The sequence below is a fragment of the Musa acuminata genome, chromosome BXJ3-9, assembly GCF_036884655.1.
Source record: "Musa acuminata AAA Group cultivar baxijiao chromosome BXJ3-9, Cavendish_Baxijiao_AAA, whole genome shotgun sequence".
In the NCBI taxonomy this organism is placed as follows: domain Eukaryota; kingdom Viridiplantae; phylum Streptophyta; class Magnoliopsida; order Zingiberales; family Musaceae; genus Musa; species Musa acuminata.
Window position 1 is genome coordinate 103,895 of NC_088357.1, and position 17,563 is coordinate 121,457.

The 17,563-nt window shown below is 37.0% G+C and overlaps 2 protein-coding genes across 4 annotated transcripts; both read right to left on the reverse strand.

Moving 5' to 3' along the window:
* Positions 1-54: 54 nt before the first annotated feature.
* Positions 55-4,935, reverse strand: LOC135649632 (uncharacterized). Of its 2 annotated transcripts, none has more exons than XM_065168197.1 (3): positions 3,440-4,935; positions 1,735-1,785; positions 55-1,476 (listed from the first exon to the last, which is right to left on the reverse strand). In XM_065168197.1, the coding sequence occupies exons 1-3, from the start codon at positions 3,608-3,610 to the stop codon at positions 412-414; spliced, it is 1,287 nt and encodes a 428-aa protein (XP_065024269.1). In that variant the 5' UTR covers positions 3,611-4,935; the 3' UTR covers positions 55-411. The 2 variants fall into 2 exon arrangements, with proteins under 2 accessions (XP_065024269.1, XP_065024268.1); XM_065168196.1 differs by having other exon boundaries at positions 1,675-1,785; positions 3,440-4,934.
* A 939-nt stretch (positions 4,936-5,874) lies between these two features.
* Positions 5,875-17,563, reverse strand: LOC135649475 (profilin-like). 2 transcript variants are annotated; one of them, XM_065167860.1, is made up of 4 exons: positions 16,968-17,563; positions 16,628-16,715; positions 7,194-7,331; positions 5,875-6,221 (listed from the first exon to the last, which is right to left on the reverse strand). In XM_065167860.1, exons 1-4 carry the CDS (start codon positions 17,039-17,041, stop codon positions 6,087-6,089), a joined length of 435 nt encoding a protein of 144 aa, XP_065023932.1. In that variant the 5' UTR covers positions 17,042-17,563; the 3' UTR covers positions 5,875-6,086. The 2 variants fall into 2 exon arrangements, with proteins under 2 accessions (XP_065023932.1, XP_065023933.1); XM_065167861.1 differs by lacking the exons at positions 16,628-16,715; positions 16,968-17,563 and adding an exon at positions 8,422-8,629.

A 17,563-nucleotide genomic window follows, 5' to 3' on the forward strand; every position in this document is an offset into this window, starting at 1 on the left:
ATATAACACCTGAGAAAAATGTGAACCCCGAGCGTAACATTGGTTCTAGATCCCTTGCATATGAATCGCCAGTATCTCTGCATTAACTCAACAACAGAATCCAACAACGAGTTCCACCTTCTATACTAGAAAAGAGTACAATCGGATACGATCATGCCTTCAGGGGCTTGTAGCAAGAGAATATCAACCAGCCAGCAGCTAATTCTAACATAAATTTCTGAATACAATAACATGAGAAGCATGTCCCGACTTCTGATCAGTTGTATCCGACATTGACAATTCCATCTGACAATGCAACCAGACAGTTCTCTGGTAATCTAATTTAATGGGATGCAGAGCAAAATCAAAATCGGCAAAAATCCTCAAGAACCAACAGGAAAGCACATTATACCAGCTAGCTCTGACCCACTGCTATCTAGCTATGGAATTTGAATCAGTGGTTTTACCAGAAACCTCCTCAAGCATGTCGAGAAACCCTTTCCTTACTGTCCTCCGGAAGACAGAGACATCAAAATGTAGCTGACTCGAGGACACAGCCTCGAATCTAGTCCAAAGCTCTCTCTTGAGTGTGGCTTCTCCTGCAGGCTTAACTTTTTGGATGCTCTCCAAATCCTTCCAGATAGGAGTGGCAAATGAGAGCCTATTGTTAGCGGGTGTTGGAAGTGGCTTTTCATCAGATGGTTCCAGCAGAATACAAGTCTTTGGGGGGGATAAGAACCAACTAAGAGTTTCATCAACTTCCTTCCTTCGGCTCACAAATCTAGAAGCAGGCTGCAAGCCAAATAGCTCTTGATACTTGGTAGACAAACAATCGGAAACTTCATCAGTAGGTAAAATACAGACTTTAGCATCATTGTTGTCCTCAGCTATCTCGGAAATCTCTCCACCATCCTGCTGACAAGGCTCAAAGATTGGATCAAGCAAACCAGAGTTCTTTGGTAAGCAAGGAGTTAAAAGGTGCATATTGTTTTTCTTGTTCTTGCGATTTGAAAAACTCAAAGGAGAAAGATATCCACTTTCCAATGTTCCACTAATTTTCTCAAATGAAAAAGTCGTTGAGACATTAGTTGATGCCTGTTTTTCTTCTGCTTTTCCAACTAGATCACCAGAAGCAGTATTAGGACTACGTGATGATGGAGGTAACTGATGACAGATGGATTGCTCTTTATCCGTGAATAATCCTTTCACAGATTTGGATGCTCCTGGGTGTTCAGATAGAATTGCTTTGTTTTTGGGTAATGGAGTTAGCAGAAATAGTTGTCTTCCACAATCAACAGTACAGGTGCCAGCACGCCAGGAGACTAGAGGTGAAGGCGAAACCATCAGTTCGAGCTCAGGTTCATTTCTGTTGCTTGCAACAGCATCTCTGTCTCCGATAGCACCAGAAACAAAATTAATAGCTGATGATTCACTTAACTGTTTTTCAGGAGTTGTTGATGCTGTGTCAAGTGATTGTTGTAGTCTTGAGAACCATGGCTGCATAAGACAAAAGAAACAATGTACTACAATATGAAGAAAAGGCTCTTCTTTTTTTCTAATCCTATAACATAAACTAATTATTTAGGCCAACGATGTCAAATATAGAAATTCTCAGTAATAACCAATGAGACAAGGTATTAAACTCAAGATCAAAAATATTTTCTAGACAAGTTAATAACCTAAGGTAGTTCAAACCTTCAAAGACAAATGCATTTCAGATAAGAATTTCATGAAGGAATCAAGATCTTGGTTTACTTTCTTGCTTATTGTTCTCTTCTTGATGGCTTGAGCAACTAATTCATCGATCTGCAAAAGAACTACAAAAAGTCACATATCACATAATAATTTTCTTAGAAAAGACAACTTTAGTGTTGCCTTCAAAAAAAATTGAAACCCAGAGCATAAAGGAATCAGCCTATTCAAATGACAAAAAGATCAAACAGAAAAACACATGCACTCCCCAGATTGAAAGACAGTTTGCACTTATATATCTGACACTTTTTTATCACCTCTAAAGTGTTTCTACATTCAAATACAGTGATACAGAATAAGGTAGCATTCAGAACTAAGCAAACCTACTAACAAACACCGTCTACCATTGCACTAGAGTTCAGACACACAAAATAAATTTCTTAATTGTGATTCAAGCACAAAGAATTACTAATTAGTAATTTTAGCACAAGAAACACTTCACATGATTGTGCTTCTAGTGCATGTTTTTTGCTTAATCATTATGTGCTTCAAGCGCATGTTATATGCTTAATTGGTTGTAACATTTAAGATCAGGATTGATCCAGATCAACCATGTGTTGGAATTATGGATCAGATCAGGAGATTTTCATTGAAACCAGAAACCAGTGCCACATGGATTTTATTTCAGCTTATTTCCCTGATCTTTGTCACTTAGTGTCACGAAAGTGGTGGTCACCTGAATTTTTGTAGCTCAGTGTCATGCAAGTAACATGCCAGCTTGCACCATTCTGTCAACACTAACACTTGGCTGAGGGGATTAGATCTTGGGCTAGCCCCTAAAAACGGATCGGTGCGCAAGCAGGGATATGTCAAAAAATTCATTATAGGGGCCCAAGTGCCAAACTCTTAAACCCCCATAAATATATGACTTCTAGAGCAAGTGATCCATCATACACAAGCCTCCAACATATATGGCTAACAACACATAAGAATTACTAAATGATGATTAAGTGGCTTTTGGAGTTAAATATTAATAAGTTAAAATTAATACTCTTATATTGCAACAATAATCTAACAATTATATTTATTCTACATAAGCATTCTTGGTAATTCTCCCAATAAGCGAGACATTTGGAGGGTTGAAAAACACTATTGATAGATTTAGATTCACTCTGTCACTTTCTTGCAAAAAATGGGAAAGGCTACTCATTTGTTGCTCGAGAAGTATGAGGACAGAGTAATCTTTTTTTATTTTTTAAAAATGTACTTCAATAAAGGTTATTGGTGATCGTCATGCTACTTTCATCTTTGTCACATGCAGCAATACATCTGTATGCATCTTCTATCTGTCAAATTAAGATTCACGGTATTCTGCATCGGTAAATAACAACAAGGGAACAATTATCTGAGGTGATTATTTCTTAATTGTGTCACACCTGGTTCACAGTTATTTAGAAAGACCAATTTATGTCATTTTATTTTGTGATTTTATATTCTTCATCCATCCAACTTAAATTCTTATCTACTTTCGATACCATTCAGATAACTTGACATGTTCGAACATGCTATGATTCTTATCTTCAATATGAAAAGCATTGTTCGTAACTAAGATTTCTCGAAAACGAAAGAAAAGCATACAAAACTTCACCCATAGACGCCACCAAGAATATGGCATCTCCACAAACATGGAGTACCAACAGAAACAACAACTAGAGCTTCTTATTTGTTTGCGTAGAGGACGCACGCCTAGGGTTTCCAATCAACATACCTGGCCGATGAGATCGGAGAGGTCGGATCGCACGAGGAGGAGGCGATCGAAGGCGCCTTCGTTCCCGTCCTTGGGGTTGCCCTTCTTGTGCGACCGGAGGGGGTTGCGGCCGTTGGATATGTCTCCGAGCGGCTTCCTCGCCGCCGATTTCCCTCGGCGGCTCTTCAGCATTTCTGTCCTCTTCCCCCCTTCTAGTACGAGTTCGGATCAAAGGAGAAGAAGCGCGATCGTTTATTTGGTGGAGGGGAGGAGAAGAAAGAAAAGACGATGCTAGAAGATTTCCCCAACGGCTTCTAGGTTCAAAAATAGCATAAAACAAGACAAAGCAGCGGCGATTTAAATCTTCGTCGCCGATGCCCAGCTTAACCATCTACTCACTATATTTCTTGAGCAAATGCTACCAATACTAAGCAATTAACGACACACAAACTACCCAGTTCACCATTGGAGATTGAGGACGAGTTCAAGTGGGACCCACTTCTGAGAAACCGCCATCGCACGGTTTCAAGTTCACAAATGCCAGGCTTAACCTTCCGCTGTGCTTCTTGAGTAAATTATACTTATACTGCCTTTATTTCCACGCAGGCCGAACCCGGTTGATTATTGGAGAAGTGGGCGGGTCCATGGTAGGAGCCACTACTGGAAACCATCAACCCGAACGTAGGCGTCATTTGAATATTTAATTATCTTTCTTAGTAACTAGGATCTAATTAGATTTATAATATATTATCTAATTAAATAAAAACAATTTCGACTGGAGGCGATGAATTTGGATACGGCTGCGAAGCGAACAGTAGTTTAGCAGCGAGACTACGGGAGAAGGGGGCGGCAGTAAGAGTAGCGGCCGTCAGGAATTCCGGAGTTGATCCTGGGTTTCGCTGGAAGACGTCGGCGGCAAGTTTAGCACCGCCGTTGGAAGAAGAGGAGGGTGCCGGAGGGCTAGGAGCGGTTGTAAGGCAACAGGAAAGCGGTGAGGGAGGCACTGTTGATCTTGGCAGGAAGAAGATTCGGTGATGCACAGATCTGGAACTCACAGATCTGAAGAAAGCTTTTCTTGTCACGATGGCAGTGAGGGGAGTGGCAGTGATGAGTCGCTGGGGAGAACTTGCAGATCGGTGATGGTAGCGATGATGCACAGATCTGGAAGGAAGAATATTGCAGATCTGTGCTGACGTTCTGCGACAGGGAGAGGAGAGCGATCGTGCGACTTGTCGTCCGAGCGAATAGGGAGAGGAGCCACCGGGTAGATCAGCGAGGAAAAGGAATCGCTCTTGCCGGGCAGCAACAAAGAGGAAGGGCAATCGCCGGGGCAGATCAACGAAGAAGAGGAAACGTTGCCGTCGGTCGCGGGGCCAGGCCTTGCTTAGAGCAACAGATTGCTTGAGGCGATCTACTCGGGTGATTACTGAGGTCTCGATCATGTGTTGTCCAGAGAAGCATAATGATAACGCTTTAGTTTGAGACGTTGGTTCCGTACAATGACGACAAGTAGGATGTTGTGGTGTCCCTTTTTAGATTCCATTAGTAATCCTTTCTTGATAGTTAAAGCTTCGTTGTAGCCTATTGTGGTGGTCTTCCGAGAAACCTTCTAACCCAAAATGGAGGATCAATGTTTCCTCCGCTCTCCGAAATTTCTATTCATAGATATTTTTGAAGAATTTGTTTTGGTATAATCAAATTAAAAATATTAAAGGAATATCTTATTGAAAGAGTTGGTTGGTGAGCGTTTCTGCAACATCAAACTCTTCCTTTGATATCAAAAATATTATAAAAATATATCATTAATATCTTAATTAGTCCATCATAATCTAAACTCATACACATAGGGTTATTCAAGATACATTTTAAGATGAAAATATTGAGCTCTTGAGATGTCATATATACGAAGATTATGGTTAAAATAAATTTTTTGACATAATTCCTCTAACGTAAGTTAGTAACCTAAAGTTTAAGAGTGTGAATATGAGTAGTGAAAAGAAGTAAACCCCCTCTCACCATATTAAAGATGAGTTTTTATATCTAGTCATAAAGGGGATAGAATATTTCATGAAATATTCTAAATGAGATAATCTCTAATCGTCCCTAACGATCTCTCTTGACCTTTTGTCTATATAGCAACAAAGGTTAGATAACCCCAAAATGCCTGTCTTGGATCTGCTTTAAAATCTTATTTACACGAGCAAACGAGTGGAAGGTGAACTCCATATGATGGATATATATTGGATGATAATTAGTTGATAGTATATTCCCCATAAATAGAGAAAATACAATATCACTACAGAAAAGATTAGGTCTATCATCGAGGAATTTATCTTTTTTAGAATAATATGTCAAGAAGCATCGACAAAATATATGAGGATCTTTAGGAGGAGGAGAAGCTTCCACTCCGATGGTGTTTATCCCAAAAAGAGAAACCCAAGGTTGAGACTATCAAAGAGAGGAAACATTGACAGAACCCTTTTCATTGATAGAGCTAATTTAAAACAGAAGGGAAAAGAAGGGGATAGAAAAATCGACAACTATGGAGAAGACTATGATATTTCTTTCTGTTCACCAAATTATTGCCCAATGGTCACTCCCAGATCAGTTGAAATAAAGAAAATTTTACATTTCCATTTGTAAGGAAAAATGAGGGCAGATCGATGGACTACAGGCCTTGATCAATGAGGTAATCACCCAACCTCTCCACAACCATGTTGCACTGCCCTGGAGTCATTGGCTCATCATAGATGCCAAAGATCAATGCTTGGTTAGTCTTCTTCACTGTGATGCCTCCAGATCCCTACCATGGGGAACAAAATTGCTTTAGAAATTAGAACCTCAATGTAAGAAATATGAACCTGAGAGCTTGTTAAAACAACAACAGACGATGGCAAAGGTAAAAACTACAAAGTAGAACTAAGCCTCTGTTAAGCGATAAACTATGACAACAGCATAAACAATGTTGCCAATGAGAACGGCAGATAAGCAAGCTTTGCAATCTTTTGAGATTGAGGAGTCCTAGGAAACAAGAATTGATATCTACAAAATGCATCCACAAAGATTTTTCTTACCTTGCAAAAACAAAGCAAGCCCGACAATACTAATTCAATGACTAAAAACTTTTTCTACTCCCAGTGTTTTGCATATGGAAGAACAAGCAATTCTTTTTTTTTTTTGGTAAGTAAAAGTAAGAACAAGCAATTCTTTTTTAGAAACTTTTAACTGCTCAGTTCTGTATGCAATATCTTTACAATTTGATCTCTTTCTAATCAATAATCAAAATTCAAGTAATAGACACAGGCGTATGGCTGGTGAAAAGCGCACAAACACAGATTTCTCAATCCAAGACTTCTTTAATGCTCAACAATGAGGACGTGAGCCATCAGAGAAAGCAACTAAAGTAAAGAAAACCGAAACTTGGCCATCTTAAGATATTATTGCCACTGCCAACCATACAAAAGTCCATAAGGCTTCATGTTGACAATGCCCAAAAAACCTCATGCATAAACTATAACATGAGTGATCTGTTTTACTTGTAGAAATTGGCATCTCATCTTTTTAATTAATCGAAGCACTTGTCAATATGAAGAAGACTATCTACGTTTGACATATAAACCACCAAAGGGCATACACAAATTCAGTTCAGACAAAGAGTCCACTGTATATAATAAATTTTTAGTAAATATCATCATCCATGTCCTAAGAAGAAGCTAGTAACATTTTAAGACAAACTATAATATAATAACATATTGAGAAAGAACAATGAAATAACCTTCTTTCCACGGATAACAGCTCCAGGTTCTCCCTGAATGACCATGTACTTCGTTGATCCAAGAAATAAGCCAATGGGGGCAAGCGTTCCAGGTTCATTGAAATCATTTATTATATTGGTCATCTCCTCAGGCTTAACCTGAAAAATGCCAAAAAAAAACGTAGAAACATCACTTTAGAGAATGGAAGAAAGACTGTGGAAAGGAGAACATTTCAAGCGATAACATGCATGCTACCAGGCAAAGATGGAATGTTGTGCATAAACGTTAGCTGTGGATGGAGAACCAAATGAAAAAAATAAGAAAAGGCATCACTAATAAAATAGTAGAAAATAGCATTGCTATATAATACATAAGCATGGATGTTAACCTTTTTACCATCACAAACTATCTCAATTAAGCAACTAATAGTTTACAAATGCATTACCATCGAGTAATAAGTTAGAACAATATTACATTCATTAATTGGGATCATAAGTATCAAGATGAAACTAGATTAGACTGACAGCATTGTATGCAGAACCAATAAAATCAATAAAGACCTCACATATAGAAAAACTTCAGATATTAAAAAAAAATCAGACTTTTCATAATCATGAAAGATGATATTCCTTAAAAATATTGTCATTCAAAACTTTGAAGAAATCTATGGCGAGTAACTTGGGAGTCTGGGAGAAACTCCCATCCAAATTAACTTTTTAACAGTACTAATCTCACGACATGTTAGGTTTCACTGTACCTAATCATACACAAATGTATGGATCATATTGTGCATTATAAAGCTTACTTCATTCCAACAAGTCGTCGGCATGCTGCACTAGTTGAGGCAAGCATGTTCAACGGATAAGATCATCAAATATTTCAGAGAGAGACGCAAAAACTGAATACTAGAATCAAGTGATAAGCAACAGTTCAAGTGCATATACTTCACATCGTATTCTCAGAATTCGTGAACAACCCAACACTTCATAGGCATCCCAATATAAAGAGTATTACTATTACTGCATTCTCGAATTCCTCCATAATATTCGGATCCAATGAGATCAAGTCAAAGAACAGTACATCTGATCAAAATCACCTTCAGAATATCAAAACCATCGGATGCCAATTCATCAACAACTAAATCCATGCAAGATCCTGCACACACGCATACACCGATCTGGTCCGCAAACCTACCCAGCTCATCAAATCATCAAATGCCTCTATAATCCGATCGGGATGGATATAAACCTGAGGGAAGGACGCGCTCTGCGCCCAGACGCTGCCGTCCTGGCCGACGATCGCTGCCGCTGTGAGGTGGTGGCCCTCAATCTCGCACATCAGGTGTTCATCGACGTACGTTTGCCACGACATCTCGTCTCTCTCGCTCACTCACTCTCCTTATTCTTCCGCTTGCGTTCGCTCCTTGCCTCGCCCGCGCTTTAGATTTGGTTTGGGGGTGGCAAGGGAGATAAATAAGGGGGTGGAAGTGCGTATCTCAAGTGCCAGCCCCACCACCCATTCAACCCGATTGAAGACCTGCCCTTCAAGTCCGGCTTTAATAATGCCGCAATTTCTTCACGCGAAGCGTACCTTTCGCCCACGGCTTTAATTAGATTTACCGAATAATCCATAAAATCAGACGGTGCTGATCTGTGAATTACCAGATCGACGGTTGATGATTGCAGAAATGGTCCATGGTGGTTTCACATGTGCGGTCCTACACATAAACAATGTGTCATATGTGCTGCTTGCTATGGGTTAGACGGTTGTTGATTGCAGAAATGATACATCGTGATTTCGCATGTGCGGTCTGGTAAGGCGATTTTTCTAGAAAAATATTGATGATTTTTTTATAAAAATATATATATTTTGAGTATTTTTTAATATTTTTATTTTATTTTTCAAACAGTATCTTTAATTTAAAAAATATTTTAATTATCACTCAAATAATTTGTTACAATATTCTTGACCTATTATAATATTTTGATTACCAAATAAAATATTATAAAATCTACATAAAAATAATATAAATGAGTCAAATAAAATCAAAATATACTAAAAATCATTTGATATGTTATATAATAATTTAAAATATATATTTATATTTTTTTTTTTGAAAAAATAAGATTAGTTAAACTATAAAATTACGAGAAGAGCTATGTATATAAGAATATAAAAAATAACCAATCGAGAGAACCACTCCCCTCTAAAATAAAATGATCAACATATGTAATTAACCGATTAACAGTCTCGCTCCCTAATATATATATATATATATATATATATATATACTCCAACTAAGTTTCGTATTGCCCAAGAAGTAAGAATAATCTTGCATAGAATATGCACTAATATCTCCGAATCCAACTCCATAAACTCCATAAGAATCACTGTCCTAAACAGTGATCTACAAATTATATATCCGATCTATAAATTATCTTTAACAACTATCATCTCACAGCAAAGGATACCCCTCTTTTCAACAAACCTGCATTAGTATTATTTCTTAAAATCAATCATACACTTATATTATCATTATCCATAACAAGACTATCATAATTATGTTTTATTTATCCCAATTGAGCCCTATTCCAAGACACTGGCCTTTGGATTTGCCCATGCTCAGTATCATCTAAGGGATTGATCATGCCATAAGTCAAGACCAATACAACTATTCATAAAATATATCATTCATGGGAGTAAATTTATACTTACGAATAAGTTCATTTCTAATCCTCCACGACCATTATAGAGCAGTGATAATGATAGTTTCAAAAAGCAAATCAGAATCTTCCCCGTCTAGATGCCCTCGTTAATCTATTCGCCCTCATGTTAAGTAGAAAAATATATAAAATGCATACCAAGTTTCTGCTCTACTGTGAAACACGCGAAGGAACAATAAAAGAACCAATGAAAGATTGACTTAGGTTCCAATTGACGAAAATAACACAACTTAGTAATACACATAACTATTAGGACTAATCTATTACTCATAAGAAGGGCAGTGTCGAAGTTTTCAACAAAATACCCATTTCCTAGATGGCCACCTGCCCTTGCTGACTCATCCCACCCTCACACGTGCATTTACCGGCCCCGGCCCAGTCCACTGAAGTCAACGTACGGTATCCACCACGGTAACCCCCTCTCGCGTTCGAGTGGGTGAATTGTGGGTCCCGCATGCGGTTGATCTGTTGCGGTTGTTGTGACGAGACGTCAACCCTGATAGCCTTCGGTGGTGATTCAGTCCGGCCGGAGGAGCGGCCTCCTGCTCATCCCACATAAATAAAAATACTATTATTAGTATACAGTTAGCAATATACTGTTAATATACTGTTAACAGTATAGTGAGAAGACCGTGGTTGCTGAGGCGGTGATAGTCGTAGTTGGAGCAAGAACGGTGAGCGGCGGCAGCAGCGGGAGCGACGAGCGATAGCGGGAGCTGTGAGCGGCAGCGGGAACGGTGAGCGACAGCGGGAACAACGACAGTAGCAACGAGCAGCGATTGTGGCAGCGGCGAGCAGAGAGCAGCGACAGCAGAGAAGAAATCTCGACGGCAAAATCGCGAGTATTATGGTTGGGGAAGTCAGGGAAATCGCAAGAGGGAGCATGATATCGGTGATTTAGTTGGTTCGATTGAACCAACTAAAGCACCGGAGACCAACCAGACCTAATAATCTGGTTCGGTCATCTAGTTTAACCCAGGCGCTTGCCCGAAGCGCCTGACGCCTAGGCTCGGGCGAGCGCCCAGGCGGTGCCTCTTTGAAGCGCGGAAATGAAGCGAGGCGCTTGGCCCTCGCCTCGCCTGAGCGCCTATTGTAATCACTGGAATAAATTTAGAAAGCAATTATTACTAAAAGATCATATTTTAAAAATTGATACAATTGTAAAAATAAAATTTTTAAAAGATATAAAGAATATAAGAATGAGGCTAAAAGAGCCATTAGTATGACAAAATATATAGCTTATGATAATTTTTATAATAAATTAGGTACTAAAGGTGGAGAAAAGGATATATATCAAATTTCTGAAGTCAAAGAATGAAAGTATAAGGACTCAATATTCAATACATTAAAGATGAAGATCAAATAATACTTATTAATGATAATGAAATTAAGTAAAAGATGTCTTAAAAAAATGAAAATAGCTAAGAGTGTGGGACTTGTTGACATCCCAATTGAGGTTCGGAAAAGTTTAGGAGATCAGGAAGTAGCTTGGTTAACTAGCTTATTTAACAAAATCATGAGATTTAGAAAGATACCTAATGAATAGAGAAAGAGTTTTTTAATGTCAATTTACAATAATAAGGGTAACATACAAAACTATTCTAATTATAGAGGAATTAAAATCATAAGTTATATTATTAAATTTTGAGAAAGATATATCGATAGTAGAATAAGACTTGAAATAAATATCTCCAAAAATTAATTTGGTTTTGTATTTGAAAAATCAACAGTAGAAGTTATTTACTTATTAAGACAATTAATGAAAAAGTATAGAAAAAAAAGATTTGTATATGGTTGTTATTGATTTAGAGAAAGTCTACGATAGAGTCCATGAAGATTTATTATTGAGTTTTAAAAAAGAAAGGTGTATTTACCAAGGTTCGAAATATCGTATCGTACCGGTGTTTCGACATTCGCTCGGTACGGTACGATACTATATATCGAGCGGTATATCGTTCGGTATATCGCTCGGTATTATATATATATATATATATATATATATATATATATATATATATATATATATATATATATATATATATATATATATATATATATATATATATATATCCTTCTCCCACACGGGGTGACATCACCTTTTTCGGCGACGTGACTTCGCTTTAAAAAAAGAAAAATTATATATATACACCGTTCGATAACAGGCGGTCCGTGTACAGGTCAACTGTCGGATCGGTGTGTACCGCCCGGTATGAGCGATATTATTCGAAACTGTATACCTTGGTATTTACTAATTATGTTGATCTGATTAAGGATATATATGGTAATGTAGTTAGCGAATCATAGAGTGTGTTTAGTGAATTTCCTATTAGTATAGGATTACATCAAGGATCCATATTAAGTCCTTATCTTTTCGATAATGAATTTACTAGTTATTTACAAAATAAACCTTCTTGATGTATGTTATTTGTTAGTGATATTATCTTCTTTGATGAATAGTCTAGATGGATTTAATTATAATATTGAGTTGTGGAGGTAATCCGTAGAACTAAATGTTTTAAATTAAGTCAGACCAAAACTGAATATATGAGATATAATTTTAGTAATAATAGAAAAAAATAGAAGGATATAGTTAAGTTAGAAGGGAAAGGAGTTTTTTTAGATAAGACCTCTAAGTATCTTGGATCAATTATTCAGCAAGATAGAGAGATGAAAATGTAATTCATAGAGTAAAACATGATAGTTAAATTGATGAGGGGCATTAGCAGTCTTGTGTGATCATGAGATACTTTTGAAATTAAAAGAATAATTTTATAAGATAGTTGTTAGATCAATAATACTTTATGGATTCGAGTGTTGGGTAGCTAAGAAACAACGTATATATAAAAAGTTTGTGTCGTTGAGATCAAAATGTTGAGGTGAATGTATGGAGTTACAAGAAAAGAAAAGGAATATTTTTATTTGTGAATAATTAGCTATCGTATCGTTATAGAATAAAACGAGAGAGAATCGTTTAAGATGATATGGACATTTTTATTCATGAATAATTTGGTGTCGTTTCAATCATGGTATGCAATTTCAAATGGTACCGCCCGGTACGGGCGGTATGTACCAGTACGTGGACCACTCGCTACCGGATGGACCATGCTACAATGCTATAGTAATACACTCTAGTAGTGCTACATTGCTGTAGTAAAAGGAAATAGCTCAGTAAGCCCTGGTGTACTGCTCGGTACGTCGGTATCGTATCGTACCGAGCCAACCTCGAAACACCGGTACGGTACGGTATTGCATACCTTGGTTTCGATATAGGATAAAATGATAGAGAAGTGTTTGAGATGGTATGGACATGTGCTCATGAGACCTTAGATGTGATTGTTAGAAGTGGTGAAATGATTAATGTTAGTCGACGAGGAAAGATAGAGATAATAGAAACTATAAATAAGGACTTAAAGACTCTTAACTAGATATATGATTTTTTTATAGATCTCATTGACGGTGATAGATCATGTAGTCGACCTTAAATAGTTGGGATTTATGACTTTGTTGTTGTTGTATTAAAATTTTTTTAGGTCTTCATGTATCTCTCCTCACATCACTTACTCGAGGGCATGTCCATACCATCTTGAACAATACTTAATTTATCTTCTTTGAAGCGATACCTAATTGTTCACGAATTTTAATATATAGTTTTTGCTATCTTTCATAGTTACTCCACTTGTCCACCTTATCATTCTTATCTCAACAACATAAGCTTTTTGTATATGTTATTTTTTAGTCATCCAACACTCAAATCCATAAAGCATTATTGGTCTAATAATTATCTTGTAATTTTTTTTTTAATCTCAAAGTTATTCAATGATCACAAAATACTTCTAGCATCCCTCATCATTTTAATCTTCCTATCTTTACTTTATGAATAATATCTTTTTCAATCTTTTTATTTTTATTGAATAATTGATCCAAGATATCTAAAACTTAGTGGAATTTTTGGCCCATTCAACTTAACTATATCCTCCATTTCTAGTATTACTAAAATTGCATGTCATATATTTGGTTTTATTTTTATTTAATCTAAAATCTTTAATTTCTGAGGATTGTCTCCAAAACTCAAGTTTAAAATTAATTTCATTTATAGTCTCATCAATTAGGATAATATCATCAGAAAATAATGTACACCAGGGAGCAAGGACTATCATATTGTATACCGAATCTATATCGATCGTTAGCTTGATTGGCACTTTTAGTTTCTAAGGATTATCTCCATAACTCAAGTTTAAAATTAATTCCATCGACTCTCATCAACTAAGATAGTATTATCAGAGAATAACATACACTAGAGAGCAAGGATTGCCATATCATGGATGGGACTTATATCGATCGTAGATCGGATCGATATGTACTAATCAGTACTAGTGTGTCGACATATATATTCGTGTTTCAAAGACGAAGAAGGGAAGAAGAATAGGAAAGCATAGTGGAGGGAGGAAGAAAAAGGAAGAAAGGGAGGTAGTAGAGGAGGAGGAGAAAGAAAACGAAGAAGTGGAAGTGGTGGAGGAAGGAAGAAGAGGAGAAGAGAGAAGAAAGGAAAGAAAAGATGAGGAATGAAGGAAATTAAGAAAAATGGGAGTGTACTGTACGATTGAAAGACGTTGGTTGCAATGATGACGACTTCAAACTACATTGGTTGTAGCGATAGCGATAGTGACTTCGCGAGAAGAGGCTCACGTTTTTGAACCCTAATTGCTATTTATTTTTCTTTTTTAATATTGAATTGGATGGGCCCCATCGTTGTTTTAAGTTTCTTTTATATTTCTCCCTGAATTGGATTATATTGCTCGAAATGGAAGCGGTTTGCGTATTGGTCCATGCTTGGATTGGTATCTATCGTCCATTTTGTACGTCATTGCCAAGGAGGTTTATCATGTAAATGTCTAATAAATTCATCCATTATTAATGTAAAAAGTAAAAGATTTAATATGGATCTGTAGATTATAGTCCTATACTAATAGGAAACTTGCTAGAAAAATTTTCTATATTTCAAACATTAGTGATCATCATACATATCCTTGACAACATCAATTGTCATCAATACAATTAGTGAACACAAATTTTTTTCTAAAATCTACCATAATAAATCTTTATAAACTCTATCGTAGGCTTTCTCCAAATCAATAAAAATTATATGTAAATTTTTCTCTATATTTTTTCATTGTCTTAATAAAAAGTAATTTACATGAAAAAATAATTTATTTTGACCTGAAACTGTAACAAGTCATAAGAAAATTTTGTGAGTTATAATTTCATGCTTTCGACATAACTGGGATGTATCTAAGAAGGATGGACTTTTATGCAGAGCTTAATATAGTTAATCTAAGGATAACAATTAACAATGACATTTTCATTTTGGAAAGTATCAATTGGATAAGTTGCCTTGTAAAGCCTATTTAATGTCAATCTTGCCATGCATATGCAACACCTATATCGCATCCTTACCAATAGCTCAGTAATAAACAATGATTGCATACTAATGACAATAATGTGTCACAACATGGCATTCTATCAAATTTTTCTTGAGCAAGCTTCCTCTATTTTATCAAGTTCCCAACTTGACTGCCATGTATTGGAAGTTTCTTCATGCAGGGACATACTTTCTATTAGTATCCTTCTGATTCTTTGCCAAATGAAGGACAATCTTGAGAAAATGCTAGAAATAACTAGGTAAACAAAGTGTAGTTGAAGGAGTTCCATTAGGATAAGAGGTTTTCCTCTCAAAACATACAACATGGTTACTTGCATTCCTAGACTTCGAACCAGTATGGGCAGTATTATATCTGACATGAATAGGCTTGAGCGTGATGGATTTGATTGGCCTGAATGATTACAGAAACTGTGACTCAAAGATTTAGTTGAGTCACATAAACGTAGGTCTTTAATGCATGTTACTTCCTACTGAAAAATTAAAACAAATAAGTTTGCTATTATGTATAATCATTGCTCACAGTTAAAATTTTTAAAACCAAGGGATGTCATCTCATGCCGATGGGTCATATCATTTGTTATTCAGACCGGTACACTTCAGGGTTGTACTAATTTGCATTGGGATCTCTATAGTTCTTACACTTCAGGATTCTAAAAGTGAAATAAATAACCTCATTTGCACTAATATCGTCTGTTGCATTGATAGAAAACATAACACGTGATATCATATGCTAGATCAATACGAAAGTGATGGACAAAAAAGATAATTTCAACATCCTTTCCGTTTCCAGCACGTTAGATGTTGAAATTATATTTTTGTCGATAAAATCACGAAAAGGATATTGAAATTATTTTTTTGTCCATCACTTTCGCACTGATTTAGCATGTGGTGTCATGTGTTGTATTTTCCATCAATGCAGCTGACAACGTTAGGACAAATGAGATTATTCATTTTATTTTCAAAACTTTAAGGATCCCAATATAATTTTTTTAAGTACAAGGACCGCTATGCTAATAAGGTCCGAGTACAACGGTCGTCTATAATTAGCCTGATTTATGCCCTATCTGATCTTATTAATAGTCCAAGAAATTTCTAAAGACAGCATTCTTCCTGTTTCCTAGTTTTAAAAAAAATATTAAGTAATAACTAAAACCACACTTTTTTTTCTCTTGGAATCTTTTATGAATTCATACAGAAACCATATTTCTTCTCCAGAAGAGATGCATCCAGATGTATCTTGCACAAGCTCAACTTGTATAAGCAACGAAAACAACCTAGAATTCAAGCTTACCCGACTAGATTGAGTTTCTTCGGAGATCAACCGGAGCCCTCTCTGATTCAGCCGCAGATCGCCATCTGTGAAGGTGCCACTCGCGGTCCTGCAATTCCCCAAAACCCCCACTTCTCTCACATTCAACCAACAAACACAATATAGAAATGGCGGAACCTCACAATTAAAACAATCAGCAAATCCCCACAAAAAAAAAGAAGAAGAAGAAGAAGAAGAAGAAGAAGAATCCTAGCAGTCGAATCACGAATCACCACCGAGAAACCACTCAAAAATAGTGAGAAACACCACGTCATAATCTCCAACAATTGAAACAATAGAAATAGCAGAACAAAGATCTTACAGGAACTTGTCGACCGGGGCTTCCTGCACCGTAACGTCGAGCTTGAGCTGCCTCAATTGCTTCTTGCCCTTCATGATCTAGGGTTCTCGACTCCGAAGCTACTAGGGTTTCTTGGGGTCTGATCTCTCGAGCCACCACAAAACGGGAGGAGGGAGGCGGGCGGAGCGAATGGATGAGAAAAGTGATCGAAGAGGCAACCTATAAAAATCGCTGCGAAGAAAAGGTGAAAAGTAGCAGCGGAAGCAGCAGCGACTTCCCTATTTTGTTTCGTCGATTTAATATTTGTTTGGGGATTGCTAAAGGCGACCGCGGCTGACTGACCAGATAATTATTAAAATGCATTCAAAACCACGGAAACCGCCAACCAAACGGTAAAATAATTACTAATAACAATAATTAGCAATCCTTTTCGCGAGAGTTCTACTGCACGTTGCGAGTGGTGCCACGACCGCGGAAGAAGAGAGAGAGAAACGATCCAAGGAGACTTTTCCTGGAGTGAGATTGGATCATATGTGGCCCCGCAAAGGGTCAGTCGTCCTCGGCCATTCATAAGACGGTGACGGGAAACGGGTAAAAACAGCGACAAATGATATGCC

Coding starts and splice junctions, on each gene's coding strand:
- LOC135649632 (XM_065168196.1), bottom strand. CDS start 3,610: ATGCTGAAGAGCCGCCGAGGGAAATCGGCGGCGAGGAAGCCGCTCGGA. Junction 1,786..3,439: donor TCTCCGATCTCATCGGCCAG/GTATGTTGATTG, acceptor GTTCTTTTGCAG/ATCGATGAATTAGTTGCTCA. Junction 1,477..1,674: donor AAATGCATTTGTCTTTGAAG/GTTTGAACTACC, acceptor TGTCTTATGCAG/CCATGGTTCTCAAGACTACA.
- LOC135649475 (XM_065167860.1), bottom strand. CDS start 17,041: ATGAAGGGCAAGAAGCAATTGAGGCAGCTCAAGCTCGACGTTACGGTG. Junction 7,332..16,627: donor AAGAAACTCAATCTAGTCGG/GTAAGCTTGAAT, acceptor GGCATTTTTCAG/GTTAAGCCTGAGGAGATGAC. Junction 6,222..7,193: donor CTGTTATCCGTGGAAAGAAG/GTTATTTCATTG, acceptor TCCCCATGGTAG/GGATCTGGAGGCATCACAGT.